We start from the raw sequence: 18,232 nt of genomic DNA on the forward strand, positions 1-18,232 counted from the left end.
CTTTCTGAAGAAGGGTCCTGACCCGAAACGTCAGCTTTCCTGTTCCTCTGATGCTGCCTGGCATGCTGTGTTCCTCCAGTTCCACACTGTGTTATCTCAGACTTCAACATTGGCAGTTCTGACTATCTCTCAGGTAGAAAGGTAAGTTGTGAAGGAGATATAAACCGTTTACACAGAGTTAAGTAAGTAGACAGAACGGTGTAGATCGAACATAATGGCGGAAAATGTGAAATTGTTAATTTTGGAAGGGAGAACAAAAGAACAACATTACTTAAATGGAGAAAACTAGCCGTGGAATGGGGGGGGCGCTAGTTGTACCCAAAATAAAGAAAGCTAGCACACAGGTGCAGCATGTAATTAGGAAGGCCAACGGAATAAAGACTGAAAGAATTGCGGATGCTGTAAATCAGGAACAAACAGCATCTGTGAAGGAAAAACCAGAGTTAACGTTTCGGGTCCGGTGATCCTTCCTCAGAACTCGGGGTGGAGAATTTGTGGCATTTACTGCAGAAGGCTGTTGAGGCTTTGTCAATAAGTATGTTCAAGGCTGCGATAGACTTTTAATCTAGGATTAAAGGGTTTCGAGGGTTATGGCAAGAAGGCAGTGAAGTGGAGTTTAGGGTTATCAGAGCTGCCTGAATTCATTGAATGGCAGAGAGGACTTGATGGGCTAAATGCCCTACTGCTCTGGCTTCTTATGATTTTATTGGTATTCTTAGCTTCCTCATCACTAAAAATAGATCACTTAAGGGTCAGTAAAATGTCCAACCCATTTACATGGATCTGGAGCCACATATGGGATAGAATCTGTATGGACTGTAAGTTTCTTTCACTGGAGGAACATTTATTGTGTTTTTTTGACAGTTTGACAGCTTCATGGTGACTTTCACTAGTATTTTTACTAAGATTTTTATTTTCTTTTTCTAAAAATTGGATTATTAGTCCAAGTTTCCAGACTACTGCTTCAGGACATAACTGCTACATTAATGTATTATTTGGTATGTGCATACCGTAAGATGAACCTTTATCATCATGTTAATTTTAGTTCAACTTTCAGGGTTTTTGTATATTATTTCATGATTATTCAATTCATTTTGAAAGAAAAATATATTACAGTGCTGTGTGAAAAAGTTAAGTGAGTGGGTCTAGCTGAGATGTTCTTGCAGAAAGCAACCTCAGACATGATGAATTGCATGCCCTCTCCTGTGCTGTAACCATTTGGTAATTCTATTATTTGGAGAAGACAAATTTCTTCTTTTTTTCCCTCAAATAGTACTGTCATTAAGATAGTCAGGAAGCAGTATTTTGTAGGCACAGAATTCAACAGCACTGGAATATCAGTTAGAATCAGTTTATGCCAGTCAGATTAAATAAATTGAAATGCATAAAGTGTAATTAAAGCGCTATTCTGTGTCACCCAGAGCTATGAAAACTCACTACTTTTTAATCATTTCTGACACCAAAAGGATAAACTGTTTGGTCAGAATTGTTCTGCTCTGATATTCTTGTACTGAGAACAGGCAGCCACTGTTGATTCATAGGAAAACTGCTTTCTTCTCATGAGCATTGTGGTCCAAATTCCTGCAGCAGGAATAATAATAAGCTGTGCAGAGACAGAATCCAGTTTCGCTGACTCATATCAGTGGCGTTTCTTACTTTTGGTTTTGTTTAAAACTCTGCTTTGAGATAGATGCAATTCAAAGGTTTCTGTTTTTGTAGATTCTGTGGAATAGTGTGGGAAATAAAATCAGTCTCAATAACTTGCAGTATAATGAGTCTAACATGTAACTGAATGTTCAGGAACTTCATTTGTGAACAGAAATGCATTTTTTTCCTTGATTGAAACCAATGGTAGAACTGAATGAGCTGATCCAGTGGTGCTCTGTATGAAGACACCCGTGTGCGGAGTAGTTGCAACAAAATAAGGTAGAAAATTATAGTAGTACGGTAGTGCTCCCAAAGTGCAACACTTCACTGATGATGTGTTTTCACCTAAGAGCTTGACAATTCTTTGTTCTGACAATTGTTCAAGTTCACAATGTTTCTGGAAGGATAAATGCAGGAGCTTCTGTGGATTTTTCTAGATTATTTTCACACTGTAGTAGCTTCTGTAATAAAGTACATGGTGCTTTTGGTTTGCTAGGATCCAAATTTGATGGTTCGTTAGTGGACAAGAAGAATGAAGCAAAAAGAATGCCTCCAGAAAGACCGGACTCTCTCCCAACCAGGATAGAGGACAAAGGTATGAAATTTACTGCCTGTTTTCATCTTGGGATGTATTATAGTTGAGATGCATTGAAGATATGAAATAATAGCTATTTTTTCTGTCTAAGGCTACTTACATCACTCAGAAGTCCATGCACAGTTTTTCAGTTTGCTGTTACTGTAGCTGCAGAAACCGAGCAAATTTGAGCTACACTTTTGGCTGGTCAAATCAGGGTTATCTGGTGTGAATGGAGTTATTTATAACAGCGGACATCATTGTTCTAGGAAGCACACATCCATAGGAAATATGCTTTGAATGATCAATACCGTGAGCAAGAGAGTCCTCATGGATACAGAAATCCTAAGGGCACGTGGTTGAATTAAACAACTATCTGTCTTGCAGCTCCTCTCATCAGTGAGTATGAGAGGTGGGAAATGATATGAGGCTGGCTGTCCAGTAATTGCAGCGTGGAGAAATTAAATTGAGACAGGACTGGAGCTGTCACCTTTCTCATTATAGTAAATACTATAATTGTATTCAGCTGCATCCTGTGGTATTCCCCAAGAAATTCATGTAGGTTGCCTTGGGGATAGTTGCTGACCTACTTAGCCTTGTATCCTGAACCTTTTGATTTATGGCTGGACATTTGTTGTTTTCTCAAGTTCAGAATAATGACACTTCTACTTCCTTTCTTTCATGTGAAATCATAGCAATTAAATTTTCATTTTCTTTTTTGTAGTTAAACCAATACAAACCTATTCCATTTAAACTGTCCTCAGAATTTGATGCTTGTTACTTTGATTTTGCTGTACCCTTTCCAGATCTTGCATATCGTTCCTGAGATTTAGTGCCCTGAACTGGATACAGTCCTCTAACTGTGGTAGCAAGTAAGCTTCATGTGGGTGTAGCATAACTTCCATCCCTCTTGAGATAAATGCCAACATTAATTAGCATTTAGCTGTTTTTATAACCTGCCCACTAACGTTCCATAATTTTTATTTTACTTAAATGTAACTCATCTTGCAACAATAAGATTGACTCTGACTCTGAATTGGCTAAGCTAAGCAGTTAAACTGTTACCAGCAGGTCAAGAATAAGGCCGCTGCTACCTTCTCAGGTTAATAAATGCTGGCTTTGTCCATATTCAGACAGTTTTAAAAAAAAAATAGCATGGGTGCTTTGCTGAGTATATCTTACCAGGTTGTAGTATACTGGTTTTGCATATCTTTAAAATGTTGAGTATCTACAGTGTCTCAAATCATGGTAAACATTGTGCAGTCATCAGTAAACACCCTCACCTCTGACCTTATGAGGGAGGGAAGATCATTGATGAAGCTGCTGAAGAGGTTGGGCCTAAGACACGATCCTGAAGAACCAGAGATGTTTGACTGCCAACAATCTGAGCCATCTTCCTTTGTGCTAGGTATGACTCCAACCAGCAGAGAGATTTTCCCTGATCGTCATTCACTCTAGTTTTGCTATGGCTCCTTGATGCCACACTTAGTAGAATGTTGCGTTAATGTCAAGGGCAGTCACTCTCCCCACACTTCTGGAGTTCAGTTCCTTTGTCCATGTTTGGACCAAGCCTGTAATGAGGTCAGGAGCCAAGTTGTCCTGATAGAATAGAGACAGAGCATCAGTGAGCTGGTTACAGTTTTGCATGTACCGCTTGACCCTTTCCATCACATGGCTGACAATCAAGAGTAGATTGATAGGGCAGCAATTGGTTCGTTGAAGTTGTCCTGTTTTTGTGTACAGAATGTGGCTCTGCAATTTTCTGCATTGTCTGGTAAATACCAGTGTTGTAGCTGTACTGGAACAGCTTGCCTAGTGATGCAGCTAGTTCTGGAGCACAGATCTTCAGCTTAATTGCCAGAATGTTGTCAGGATCTGTGGCTTTTGTAGTATTCAGGTGTTTTGTGATATTGTGCAATGTATTGGTTGAAGATTGACACCTGTGATTTTTGGGGATCTTGATGGTAGACCAAGATGGGTCACCCTCATGGCTCTTTTGGCTAAAATTGGCCAAAAATACTTGAGATCTGCCTTTGCACTGATGTGCTGGACTCCCTCGTCATTGAAAGTGGAGCTATCTGTGAAACCTCCACCCTTCATTTGGTTGTTTAATTGTCCATCACCATTCACAAGTGGATGCGGCAGGACGCAGAACTTTGATCTGATCCATAGGTTTTCACTGTATCCTGTGCTGTTGCTTCACCAAGTTGACAACTAAATTTTAGGTGTGGCTTGTGCAGCTCCTGGCATACGCTGTAGCATTCTTCATTGAATCAGGGTTAAACCCCTGGCTGATGGTAATGAAAAAGTGAAAAAATGAGGTTACAGATTGTGACTAAACACGATTCTGATGCTAATGGCTCATTGTCCCTCATGAATGCCTAGCTTAAAGTCGCTGGATTTGATCAAAACCTATCCCATTTAGCACAGTGTTAATGCCACACAACACGATAGATGCTTTCCTCAATTTGAAGATGGAAGTTTGTCTCCCCATGGGCTGTGCAGTGGTGACAGGTAGGAGAATGAAGGTAAGGGCAGGACATGCAGATCTTTGCCCGTTTTTGGTTACTTTGCAACTGCTAGAGACCCTAGCATCTCTAGCATCTGTCTCCTTGAGGGCTCAACCAGCTCGGTCAGTATTGGTTCTACCAAACTACTTTTAGTGATGAGTGGGAGTAATTGGTAATTAGCAGTTTTCTTGTCTATGTTTGACCTGATGTATTGAGACTTCATAGATTTTGGAGTCCAACATAGAAACATATAAAGTAGGAGCAGGAGTAGGGCATTCAGCTCTCCAGTTCCCTCCCTAAGAACATTGTGGGTCAACCTCTGATATATGGAGTGCAGCATTTCAAGAGGGCAGCTCACCACCACCACCTCAAGGCAACTAGGGAAGGGCAGTAGATGCTGACTAGCCAGCAATGTCCACGTCCCATGAGTAATTTGAAAAAACATCACATGCCATCTGTGCAAGCTCTTACCAGTCTGGATCAGTTGGGGGTAAGAGAGCTCCACTATAATCTGGACAAAGTATGTCGCATCACCCTGATGTGCTTTGTGCCTCTGGGAATGGGGTATCCTTCTGAAAAGGAGGATGGACTTTTTGAGGAAAATGGAACTCTCTTTGTACGTGATGGAGTTTAGCTGCGTCTCATACTACAAACAACATAAGACCAGAATGACACCTGGTTCTGGTCAATGAGAACTGGGTGTAGCAGACCACTATGAAAAATAAAATGGTCAATAAAATGCAAATAAAAGCTCTGTTTGTATGCAATGTTCCCTTACTGGACAATGACAAAATGCAAATCTCCAGGGGTTCTGGGTACAGCATAGCAATGAAAATGGGATGTACCTTAAGGACAGGTAAAGTGCGTGGCAAAGCTTAAACAATGACGGGTGAGAGAATGGAATTGTGTGTTCAATGTAGTGTCACCATGAGCAGAGTTGATTTGTGGCTGCTGTACCATTACGTTGTAGGTGAGGGCCCATGCTGGATTTCCAATGCTCACCCAGGTGTATAGCAGCGTTTAAAAGGTGGCTTGGTGCCAAGGCTGCTTGTCTTTTGGCAGATGTCCACTGAGTGGCAAATTGTTCTAGGAACGAGTATGTTAAGATGGGGATAGATTTGGATAAGATGGACACTATAGAGGCAGGTAAGTAGCGAATGAGGCGAATTTGGTTAAGATACAATGAGAAATTTTGCTAAGCTTCGTGGCAAAAGCCTTGGAGGAGGGTGGGGGGTGTGGAAATCTGACACAATTGTCACGTAACCCAAAAAAAGTAAGATTCAGCTCAATATCTTTGTCTCTGTAGTGGTGGAATGGGGAGACAGTGTTCGTACAATTCACCATAGTTTTTATCTTGCACCTGACCATCCAGTTGAAATCAGCAGCTTAGAATTTCAGAAGCTGCGTGCATGTTTTCTTTAACCAAGGCTGTGAATTCTCCGTTGTTTGAGAACTCTGCCAATAGTGAATGAGGGTTATTCGATTTGGAGCTTTGCATTGACATACACAAAAGCTATATCAAATCATTAGCTCTGGAAATTGACATTTAATATCACTTTCATCAATAATTCAGCCCATGCCTATATTTGTGTAAGTTGCTAGAGTTTGTAATTTTAGTGAGACAACTATTTTGGATAGACTGTTTAGAGAACAAAATCCTAATCTTGTGGTGAACAAAGAACAGCTGAGAATGTCAGAAATGTTTTTAATGTGGTATTAGTTGTATTTTTCTCCATCTGTGGACTTGGCAAGAATACTGCCACCTCCTAGTGCCTACAGTCTGATAGTTGGTCATTGTAAGTGAATGTTGCTTTGAGCAGCTATAAGTTTATTTGGGAAACTGCCTTGAAGAAGATATGTTTGCAGAAATAATTCTAGTCGTACTTTTCTACTTTGTCTATTAAGAGTGATATTTATCTAATTGTATACTTTATAAAAGAGGAAATGATTTTAGAATTGTTTTGCAGACTGCTGTGAAGAATAGACACTATAATGTTTGTTTTCTTCTTTTTAGAAGAAAAGTCAGAAAGAGATCAGAAATCTATAGAACTGTCTAAACCTTCAGTACCTGCAATACCACCGAAGAAACCTTTGCCTCCCAAGACCAATTCTTTGAACAGACCAAATACGTTGCCTCCTAAAAGGCCAGAAAGACCAGCAGCACCTGCAGCTCATTCCAGGTAGGTTTGTGTCAGTCAACTGTTTGTATTTATCCCAATTTGCTATGACCTAACAAGGACAAATTACAAAGATTCAAATGATTTATTTTGTAATGTGTTCTTAAAACATTTTTTATATATGTAGTTTCCTCCAACACCGATTGTATTCATATAGCAAATTACCTAGGCATTTCACAAGTATTAGGGTAGACAGTCAAATGCTTGGTCAAAGAGTTGGATTCTTTTCTCAACTAAAGATTGTTTGTTTGTTTTTTTCTAAACCTATCTCTTCTCATGTCCTCTCTAGGCTCATCTTTTCCATCAGACCCACCTCATGTTCCCACAATCCTATTCTGACGAAACAGCTGATCACCCAATTTACCCTCCTGATCCCCTATGTTCACCAATAATTGAAACTTTTCTTTCTTTTCAGTTTTGTCCCTCACTTTTTAAAAATCTGCAGTAATCCTCCCATCTCCAAAGCACTTAGCTGAGAATGCCAGAAATGTTTTTAATGAGGAATTAGTTGCATTTTTCTCAATCTGTGGACTTGGCAATAATACTGCCACCTCTTAGTGCCGACAATCTGATTGTTGGTCACCTCCAGATCAGTACCCATTTTTAATGTGGTATTAGTTGTATTTTTCTCCATCTGTGGACTTGGCAAGAATACTGCCACCTCCTAGTGCCTACAGTCTGATAGTTGGTCATTGTAAGTGAATGTTGCCTTCAGCAGCTATAAGTTTATTTGGGAAACTGCCTTGAAGAAGATATATTTGCGGAAATACCATGTTTGAATACCCCCAATCAGGTTTCTGCCCCTGTCGAAGTACCAAAAAAATTTCATCAAAGTTACAAATAACATCCTATATGACTGTTATGAGGGTAAAGTTGCCCTCCCCTGATCCTGCTGACCTTTGTGCAACCTTTGACAGAATTGGCCACAGTTGGGGATTGGTTAGCTCAATTGACAAGACAGCTGGTTTGCGATGCAGAGTGACACCAACAGCAAAGGTTCAATTTCCTCTACCGATGGAGGTCACTGTGAAGGTCCCACCTTCTCAACCTTTCCTATTGCCTGAACCGTGGTGACACATGTTAAGTTCACTACAAGCCATCTCTCTCTAAAGGTTCTCTGGGACTTTGGTGACTTTACCTTCTTCTTAAACCTTTGACCACACCATTGTTTTCTGACGTCTTTCCACCATAGTGCAGCTGATGGGACTATTCTTTCATTTTACTATCCTTGTCTATCTGATTGTAACCAGAGAATCCCTTGCAGTGACTTCTCTTTCTGCTCTGGTGCTTTTTTTGTTAATTCACTGTGGGACGTGGGCATCGTTGGCTGGCCAGAATTTGTTGCCTAACCCTCGTTGCCCTAGTGAAAGTAGAGGTGAACTGCTGCAGTCCATATGCAGTAGGTAGACCCACAATGTCATTAGGGAGGGAATTCCATGATTTTGACCCAGGATCAGTGAAGGAATGATGATATATTTCTGAGTCAGGATGATGAGTGGCTTGGCAGGGAACTTGGAGATGTTGGTGTTCCCATGTATCTGCTGCGGCCGTCTTTCTGAATGGAAGTAGTTATAAATTTAGAAGGTGTTGCCTAAGCATCTTTGGCAAATTCCTGCAGTGCATCTTGTTGACAGCACACACTGCTGCTACTGAGGGCCCGTGCCAAAGGGAGGGATGCTTGTGAATGTGGTGCCAATCAAACGGTCTGCTTTGTCTTGGATGGTGTCAAGCTTCTTGAGTGTTGTTGGAGCTGCACCCAGGCGAATGGGGAGTATTCCATCTCAGCCATGACTTGTGCCTTGTGCATGATGAACAGGTTTTGGGAAATTAGAAGATGAGTTACTCGTTGTAAGATTCCTAGCCTCTGACCTGCTCTTGTCGTCACTGTATTTATGAGGTGATTCTAGTTGATTTTTGGGTCAGTAGTAACCCCAGGATGTTGATAGTGGGGAATTCAGTGATGATAACACCATTGGATGTCAAGGGGTAGTGGTTAGATTGGAGATGGACATTGCCTGGCATTTGTGTGATGTGAATGATATTTGCCACTTGTCAGTCTAAACTTGGATATTGTCGTAATCTCGTTGCATTTGAACATGGACAGCTTTAGTATCTGAAGGGTTGCAAGTAGTACAGCATTGTAAACTGATGAGGTGGTATTTTGCCGGGTTGGATTTGCCCTGCTTTTTGTGTACAGGACATATGTTGGCTATCTTCCACGTTGTCACCTGTTGTCAAATGCCAGTGTTGTAACTGGACAGGAACAGCTTCTGTCTGGTCCTCAAAACACTAATCCTTTGCCTCTCCATGTTTGACATCAATGTGTTCCCATTTGTGCTTTCAGTTGATGCTGTCATTTTAGTTTTCACATTTGCACTGGTGACATCCAGCTCTTAGCACCAGCACTTCTCTCTATTTTAAGATCTGGATGTATTTCCTACCTTTTAGCTTTCTTATCTTTTGGCTTTCTTTTATCTCTGCTGTTTATTTTTAAAATTCTGGTTTGTAACTAAGATGACACTTGAGAATGGCAACTTTGTACACTTTTCACTGTACTCATGTATTCCTATACTTGAGTACATGTGACAATAAAATGTAATTCTAATCTAATTGTATTCCAGTTAAGCTACCACACTAATTACCGCCCAACAATGTGGAAAATTGCTCAGGTATGTTCTGCACAAAAAAAAGCAAGATAAATCCACCTATCAAATTACTGCCTTATCAGTCTACACTTGATTATCAGTAAAATAGTAGAAGGGATCATTGACACTGTTATCAAGCAGCACTTGCTTCACAATAACCTGTTCGTTAACTGATGCTCAGTGGGTTTGAGCGAGAACCTCCAAAGCCACTGACCTCGTAACCTCACTATATAGCCTTTTTCCAAACCTGGCCGTAAGAGCTGACCTTCAGAGGGGAGTTGAGAGTAATTCCCCTTGACATCAAGGCTGCAGTGGACTATGTGTGGCATCAAGGAACCCTATCAAAACTAAAGTCAGTAGGAATGCAGAGTTGCAGTTGTTAGAGGTCGGTCAACTCAGCTTCAAATGCAGGAGATCCTTAAGTCGGTACTTACTAATCAACCTGTTCAGAGTTGTCATTACACACCTTTGCAGCAGGTGAGCACCCAGTCCTTCTGGCTCAGAGGTGTAGGGACATTACCACTGCACTACAAGAGCTCTGAGATTTCTTCACTGTCATGTCCTAGACACAACCATGTTCAGCTGCTTTCACATTGGCCTTTCCCACCATCGTAAGGTCAGAAATGGGCATGTTTGCTGATGATTACATGTTAATGCAGTGCCATTTGTGATTTTTCAGTTACTGGAGTGCTCTGCATTGATATGCAGAAAGACCTGGACAATATCCAGGCTTGGGCTGACAAATGGTGGAAATTAGGAATAGCAGGGAGAAGAAGTCACTGATAGGTGTGGTCTATAGGCTACCAAATAATCACATTGTGGTGGGGCAGGCAATAAACATAGAAATAGCTAATGCGTGTAAAAATGGTACAGCAATTATCATGGGGGATTTTAATCTATAAATCGATTGGTCAAACCAGGTCGGTCATAGCAGCCTTGAGGAGGGGGTTCATAGAATGCATCCGCGATAATTTCCTTGAACAATATGTAATGGAACCTACGAGGGAGCAAGCTATCCTAGATCTAGTCCTGTGTAATGAGACAGGAATAATTAATGATCTCACAGTTAGGGATCCTCTCGGAAGGAGTGATCACAGTATGATTGAATTTAAAATACAGATGGAGCGTGAGAAGGTTAAATCCAGTACCTATGTCCTGTGCTTAAACAAAGGAGACTATGAAGGAATGAGGGAGGAGTTAGCTAAAGTAGAATGGGAGCAAAAACTTTATGATGGTTCAATTGAGGAACAGTGGAGGACTTTCAAAACGATTTTTCACAGTGCTCCGCAGAAGTATATTCCAGTGATAAGGAAGAACTGTAGAAAAAGAGAGAGCCAGCCATGGATGTCTAAGGAAATAAAGGAAAGTATCAGATTGAAAAAAAAACACATACAAAAAAGCAAAGAGTAGTGGGAAACTAATAGACTGGGAAATCTTTAAAGGCCAACAGAAAGCCACAAAAAAAGTTATAAAGAAAAGTAAGATAGATTATGAGAGTAAACTAGCTCAGAATATAAAAACAGGCAGCAAAAGTTTCTACAAATATGTAAATCGTAAAAGAGTGGCAAAGGTAAACATTGGTCCTTTAGAGGATGAGAAGGCCAATTTTAATAACTGGGAATGAGGAAATAGCCGAGACATTAAACAGTTATTTCATGTCGGTCTTCACAGTGGAAGATACAAATAACATGCCAAAAACTAATGGCAAGAAGGTTAAAGCAGGCGAGGACCTAGAAACTATCATTATCACTAAGGAGGCAGTGCTGGACAAGCTAATGGGGCTAAAGGTAGACAAGTCTCCTGGCCCTGATGAAATGCATCCCAGGGTACTAAAAGAGGTGATGGGGGAAATAGCAAATGCACTAGTAATTATTTACCAAAATTCACTGGACTCTGGGGTGGTTCCCGCAGATTGGAAAACAGCCAATGTGATGCCACTGTTTAAAAAAGGAAGTAGACAAAAAGCAGGTACCTATAGGCCAGTTAGCTTAACTTCGGTAGTGGGGAAAATGCTTGAATCTATCATTAAGGAAGAAATAGCAAGACATCTGGATATAAATTATCCCATTGGAAACACCCAGCATGGGTTCATGAAGGGTAGGTCATGTTTAACTAATTTGGTGGAATTCTTTGAGGACATTACTTGCATGGTGGACAATGGGGAACCTGTGGATGTGGTGTATCTGGATTTCCAGAAGGCATTCGACAAGGTGCCACACCAAAGGCTGCTACATAAGATAAAGTTCCACGGTATTACAGGTAATGTATTGGCATGGATAGAGGATTGGTTGACCAGTAGAAAGCAAAGAGTAGGGGTAAATGGGTGTTTTTCTGGTTGGCGGTCAGTGGCTAGTAGTGTGCCTCAGGGATCAGTGTTGGGACCTCAATTGTTTACAATTTACATGGATGATTTGGAGTTGGGAACTAAGTGTGGTGTGTCAAAATTTGCAGATGACACTAAGGTGAGTGGTAGAGCAAAGTGTGCAGAAGACACTGCAAGTCTGCAGAGGGATATAGATAGTCTAAGTGAGTGGGCAAAGGTCTGGCAGATGGAGTACAATGTTGATAAGTGTGAAGTCATCCATTTTGGTAGGAATAACAGGAAAATGGACTATGTTTTAAATGGTAAAAAATTGCAGCACGCTGCTGTGCAGAGGGACTTGGATGTCCTTGTGCATGAATCACTAAAAGTAGGATTGCAGGTGCAGCAGGTAATTAAAAAGGCAAATGGAATTTTGTCTGCCATTGCTAGAGGGATGGAGTTTAAAAACAGGGAGGCTATGCTGCAGCTGTATAGGGTCCTGGTGAGGCCACACCTGGAGTACTGTGTGCAGTTTTGGTCTCCTTACTTGAGAAGAAATATTCTAGCACTGGAAGGGGTGCAGAGGAGATTCACTCGGTTGATTCCAGAATTGAGAGGGTTGGATTATGAGGAGAGACTGAGTAGACTGGGATTATACTCATTGGAACTCAGAAGAATGAGGGGAGATCTTATAGAAACATATAAGATTATGAAGGGAATAGATAAGGTGGAGGCAGGGAGGTTGTTTCCGCTAGCAGGTGAAACTAGGACTAGAGGGCATCGCCTCAAAATAAAGGGAAGCAGATGTAAGACTGAGGTCAGGAGGAACTTCTTCACCCAAAGGGTTGTGAATCTGTGGAATTCCCTCCCCAGTGAAGTGGTTTGAAGCTACCTCGCTGAATGTTTTTAAGGCAAGGCTAGGTAAATTTTTGAACAGTAAAGGAATTAAGGGTTATGGTGAGTGGGCGGGTAAGTGGAGCTGAGTCTCAAAAAGATCAGCCATGATCTTTTTAAATGGCGGGGCAGGCTCGAGGGGCCAGATGGCCTGCTCCTGCTCCTAGTTCTTATGTTCTTACATTTGAACCACAAAGAGCAGGCTATGGCCGTCACCAGCCAAAGAGAATCTAATCGTTCAATGGCATTACTGTTGCTGAATTCCCGAATATCAACAACTGCATGTAAATACAAGAGTAGGTTGGACACTAGGAATTCTGTGTTGAGTAACTCCCAACTGTCTCCCTAAAGCCTAGCATCATTTACAAGGCACAAGTCAGAAGTGTTGTAGTAGTATCCAATTGCCTGGACGAGTGCAGCTCTAACAATACTCAACAAACTTGACACCATCCAGAATAAACAGCTTGCATGTTGGTGTCCCGTCCCCCACCTTCAACACTGACTCTCAGTGGCAGGGGTATGTACCATCTACAAGATGTATCTCAACAAGGCTTTGTCACTGGCACCTTCCAAACCTGTAACCTGTACATCTAGGGCGGCAAGGGTAGCAGATGTGTGGGAACACCACTACTTACAAGCCACGTAGTATCCCGATTTGGAGCTACATTGTTGTTCTTTTGCTGTGAAAATTCTGAAACTCACTAACAGCTATGGGTGTCCTTATATCTGCAGCACTGCTGCACTTCAAAAAGGCAGCTCACCACCACTTTCTCAAGGGCAATTAAGGGTGGACATGTAGCCAGCAACACCCTTCTCCTTTGCATGAATAAACAAAAACTAAATTTGGAATTTTCCAAATTTCATTGTGCTGAATAATTCAATTAGTAAAATCAGGATCCTTGTTGCTTTTGTAACTGCCATTTTAAATTTGATCTTCAAAGATTTGAGAACATAGACTTTTATCATATTCTTCCTATAGTCACTATAAATTACCTGATTTCTTTTTTATTGTCATTTCAGATTCTACCCAGCAAATGTATCATTACACAACACTACATTGATCTTTAATTTGTCTGCCCATTTCAGCAGAAACATACTCCTGAAGTTTGACCCTCTCCTTCTTGTTTACCATATTTTGGAGTTTCTACGTTTGAGTTTTGTATCATCAGTAAGCTGTTACTTTGTAGCTGGTTAACCATCTCTTACCTCAACAAATAAATCAATCAAATTAGTCTTAGAAATCGATGCTAACTTTCATGTAATAAGCCATATTTTTCCAAATTCCATTTACAGTTGTCTGAAAATTTTCCACCATTGATGTTGGTCTGACTGGTCTGTGGTTACCTTTTCAAATGGGTGTAATATATACAATCCTTCAGTCTTCTGGTACCATAGCCATTTTAAGTTAAGATTTGAAAGTTATGGCTAGAGCCTCTTATTTCCTTCTGTAACCTTAGGCACATATTTCCTAGTGACTTTTCTGATTTAACCACAGCCAGTCTATTAAATATCCTATTCTTACTTTCATCTTGTCAATATTGTTATTGACGACTCCTACTGCTGTAATGACAACATCCTCTTCTCCAGTGAAGACGGATACAAAGCATTCAGTTAGCACCTCAGTCATGCCCTTTCTTTCCACAAGAAAGTTGTCTTTTGCACCCTAATTTTCCCCACCCTTCCTTTAACTATTTACGTGTCTACAGAAAATTTTTGGATCCCTTTTATGTTAGCCTGTAATCCACTCTCGTACTCGCTGTCCGTACCCCCCTAACTACTGCATTTCTACATCTTGCCGTGCTCTCACTCAGTCATTTGTCCCACAATATCAAGGATTTGCTCTCAACTGTACTCCCGAAAGATGTTGTCACCCTTACCAGTCTGAGAGTGCTACATTCCCAAAGAATTCCTGTGGTTCTTTTGTTGCTGATGTGCTGGACACCTGGTCATCCACATACTGTCCTTGTCCATTTTCTATCAATGTAATCCTACAAAAGAGAATTGTATTTGACTGTGATTGCTTAATGCCTTGCAATTAATGGATTTACAGATATTTAGTCTTAAGGGCTATTTCATTATTATTTCTCAGTTTTTATTGTTTATTTACACATTTTAGTTATGTTTGTTATGTATCATTCACCACCAAAGTGTTGATGAAATTTATATTGCATCTTTTTCTAAAACAGAGTGTGATCTAAGTCATCATGATTTTTATGGGAAGGCAATGCCATGTGTAGTCTCTTACATCTTTATCTTCTGGAGAACACCTGATAATAAGAGTTCAGTGAAGTATCTGAAACCCCTCTACATGTTATGTTTAGGTTACTCAGCATTTTGCTTGTCCAAGCATACCTACATTTTTTCCAAAACACTAAGGTTCTAAACTGGCTGATGAATTTCTAAAAAAACATAACCTTGTGTGTGTATCATTTTCAGGGTGAACATAACAAAGAAAAAAATCTGTGTTCCCAAGTTGAATGGTAACACTAATAACCCACACCATGCTTATTGAACATGTATGTAAAATGCAAATAAAGTGGCAAACCTCCAAGACTGCAAGCGAATAACATGCTTTGGGCTAAGACAGCAATTGGAATGTATTCACTCAACATAGAGTTTGTGTTTAGTGTCATCTTTGGTTTACAGTATGGCCTTTATTGCTTATCTGTGTAACATTACTTGCATCAAAAACAAGCTAATCTCCTCTTTTAATGAAATGGAAAATCCTGGACACAGTTAAGTCAGGCAGCATTTGTGGAGAGGCAGACTGACATTTCAAGCTGATGATATTTTATCAGAATTCTCTGTAGCTGTGCCAATATATCTACATCAACATATGGCAAAGGTTTTGAATATGAAAAATGCAGTAGACCATTCACTGTTGCTGGCTGTTGCAATTGGTGACTAAATATGATACCAAGATTTCTGAAAAACTACCTAATTTTTAATGAAAAAGAAACTAGGCTTGTACAAATGAAAAATTACACAAATAACTTATGCATCATTCTATTTATCCTACAGTTAATCAGTAATTTGTACTGACTGCGGAAGTAGCTAAGGCTGTATAGAGGAAAAGTGGATGACTGGGAGTGTGCTTGCAACACACTTGAGGAGTCTAGAGAACATCACAAACAATGAGAGCAGGTAGCTTAGATTAGCCTAACCTAGCTGAGGTGCTAAGAGAGTAAAAATTTGTAAAGTATGTCTGAACTTTAATATTCATCTTTAAATAGTAATTTACTGATAGCTTACAGTGTGTTGTTCCTGTGCAGTAATCACTGTGAGGACATTTTGACTTGGAGGTGACTGTTGTGCTCACATGTCTAAGGAAGTGAAGGGCATCCTCATTAGGGAATAGACGATGGTTCCATCTGCAACTAATTTTTCTTCTAGCAGTCAAGGTTATGTGCTTCAATCTACTCTTCTTAATTCAAATTTTTGTTTTCCTAAAAATGTTACTGTAAATACATGGGAGGTGTTTTTCCACAATTTCAATTCAAATGGAACAACTTTTGCTATGAGAATAAACAGCAGTAACGGGTGTAGAATTCAGAAAAGCTTCCTCTCCAAGGAGCTAAATCCAGCTTCTGTCTATGTTCAGGTAAAGTGCCATGGGGCACAACAGCCTTCTCTTTAAGGGATAAATGTACATTTTTCTTCCTTTAGTTATTTGGAAAACTTAGAAAAGTGCTATTTGACTTTGCCAATTATCATAAAGTTAGCATATTATTGCATATAATTTGTATTTAGCAATGCACATATGTATTCTTTAAACTTACAATTATATTTTAGGACAATTTTAAGAAATGTTCTACTTTTTAATAGTTTGATTCATAGTTTTTCACTATGAATAAGTATAAAGCTGTTTCATTGTTAACCAATTCATTAGCCAATAGATACATATGGCTAATTTGCAATCCAAATATCTCATCGTATATCTCATTGGTAAGGAATGAATTACAGATACTTTTTTTGAGTGCGGGATCTAAATGCACATATTTGTGTAGTCCATGCTTTTCTATATCTTTGTTAGTCAAATGATGAAATGAAAAGCAGTGTGTTCATGCCCTCAAATGTTATACTTTTCCAGCTTGGTCACTGGTGGTTGACATTTGAAAAGTTGTTGTACGCACGTGAAGCACATTTGCCTGTGTAGAAATTAATTTAGCCTACATTTGTGCATGCAGTTAGAACAGTCTCACTGATCTACACCTGTGGGTAGTCAGTGATTTCTGTTGGACAACAATGAGTTAAAGGAATGTTTTGAATATTTTTAATGAAGTAATGGTGACACTGATTTTTGGAGGTGTAACAGCAGTATAACTTGCATGTATTTTGTGCCCTTTGTGATCTGTATACAGACTGATGACTTTCAGAAGAGTGCCCACATGTGACCAGCAGTCAAATACTTTCGTGACAGAGACTAAGACCTGGAAAACATTAACATGGGCAATCTACACAATATTAGCATGGTTTGGCAGACATTTAGAGTGTTCACTAACTGGAAGAGTTTTATGGGTGTTTGAATTATATTCCCTTAGATATAGACTGGTAATAGTCAAGAAACATGACAATGTAATTCAACAGCTGTGTTACTGCTTCACATGTTTCCACATAGGCTGGTTTTCAAAAGACTTGACTGCTTAAATTTAAATTCCACAGTCTGCAGTAAAATATATGCTTTCTTCATTTTCTGTGATTCTGTTCTACAATCTGGAGGTGAAAGCTGATACAGCTGGCTTTGTTTTTTGGGCAGGTCTGACAGTGATCCAAAGTCTGAAATAGGAGTGTCTGTTGTGCTGCTTAGCACTTTGGAGAGAGAGACCTTGGAAAAAACCAATGACATTGGTAAGAATTCAGTGTCTCATTCAGCTGCTGTTTCGAATCGCCTATAAATAGCTGCACTATAGTAACGCTGCATACTGTGTTATAACACACAGATGTATTGCTCTGGAAGAAGGACCCATTATACAGTACGTAGTTCTTTAACTGACCTCCTTCCACATGGAATGTATAAAGCATAATTACTAACTGTAATCAAAATTCACATTGGGAAGCTTTATTTTAAGGTGCTGCAAACATGCAAAACGAACTACAGTGAGGACCGGCTTGTGACAATTATTCTCTGCTGAAAAGCGAGTAGCTTAAGTTTGCATGTTGCTTATATTGCTATGGTCACTTGGACTTGAATTTATTTATATGTATGTATTTGCATGAGTGACAGAGAGAAAAAGAGATTTACTGACCACTGAATTATGTAACGTACCAACTGAAAATTCACATCTGAGAAAGGGTCAGTAACAGCAAGTGCAATTTACAATGTTCTGGATTATACTTGTAAGCACCGAGACTCTCTGAGAAGCTGCAGCCTCTTGGCGTTTCAAAAATATTTCACAGGTAATGGTGACTTCAGAGAACTCCTATAAAGTAGATTGTTCCACTTTTCGCTGTCAGCATGAGATTATTTATAAATCTTTTGGTTG

General features: G+C 39.9%; 1 protein-coding gene across 1 annotated transcript in view; it reads left to right on the forward strand.

Annotated features, from left to right (window-relative positions):
* The window catches only part of LOC109930959 (SH3 domain-containing kinase-binding protein 1), a gene marked incomplete at its 5' end in the record, with an annotated part of 89,783 nt that extends 72,139 nt beyond the window's left edge, over positions 1-17,644 (forward strand). Inside the window, 3 exons of the mRNA XM_048602527.1 lie at positions 2,144-2,242; positions 6,746-6,911; positions 17,506-17,644. Of these exons, the coding sequence (XP_048458484.1) occupies positions 2,144-2,242; positions 6,746-6,911; positions 17,506-17,644 (404 nt within the window). The remainder of the gene's footprint in view (positions 1-2,143; positions 2,243-6,745; positions 6,912-17,505) is intronic.
* Positions 17,645-18,232: the final 588 nt, after the last annotated feature.

Source organism: Rhincodon typus, chromosome 11 (assembly GCF_021869965.1).
Source record: "Rhincodon typus isolate 14 chromosome 11, sRhiTyp1.1, whole genome shotgun sequence".
NCBI classification, from domain to species: domain Eukaryota; kingdom Metazoa; phylum Chordata; class Chondrichthyes; order Orectolobiformes; family Rhincodontidae; genus Rhincodon; species Rhincodon typus.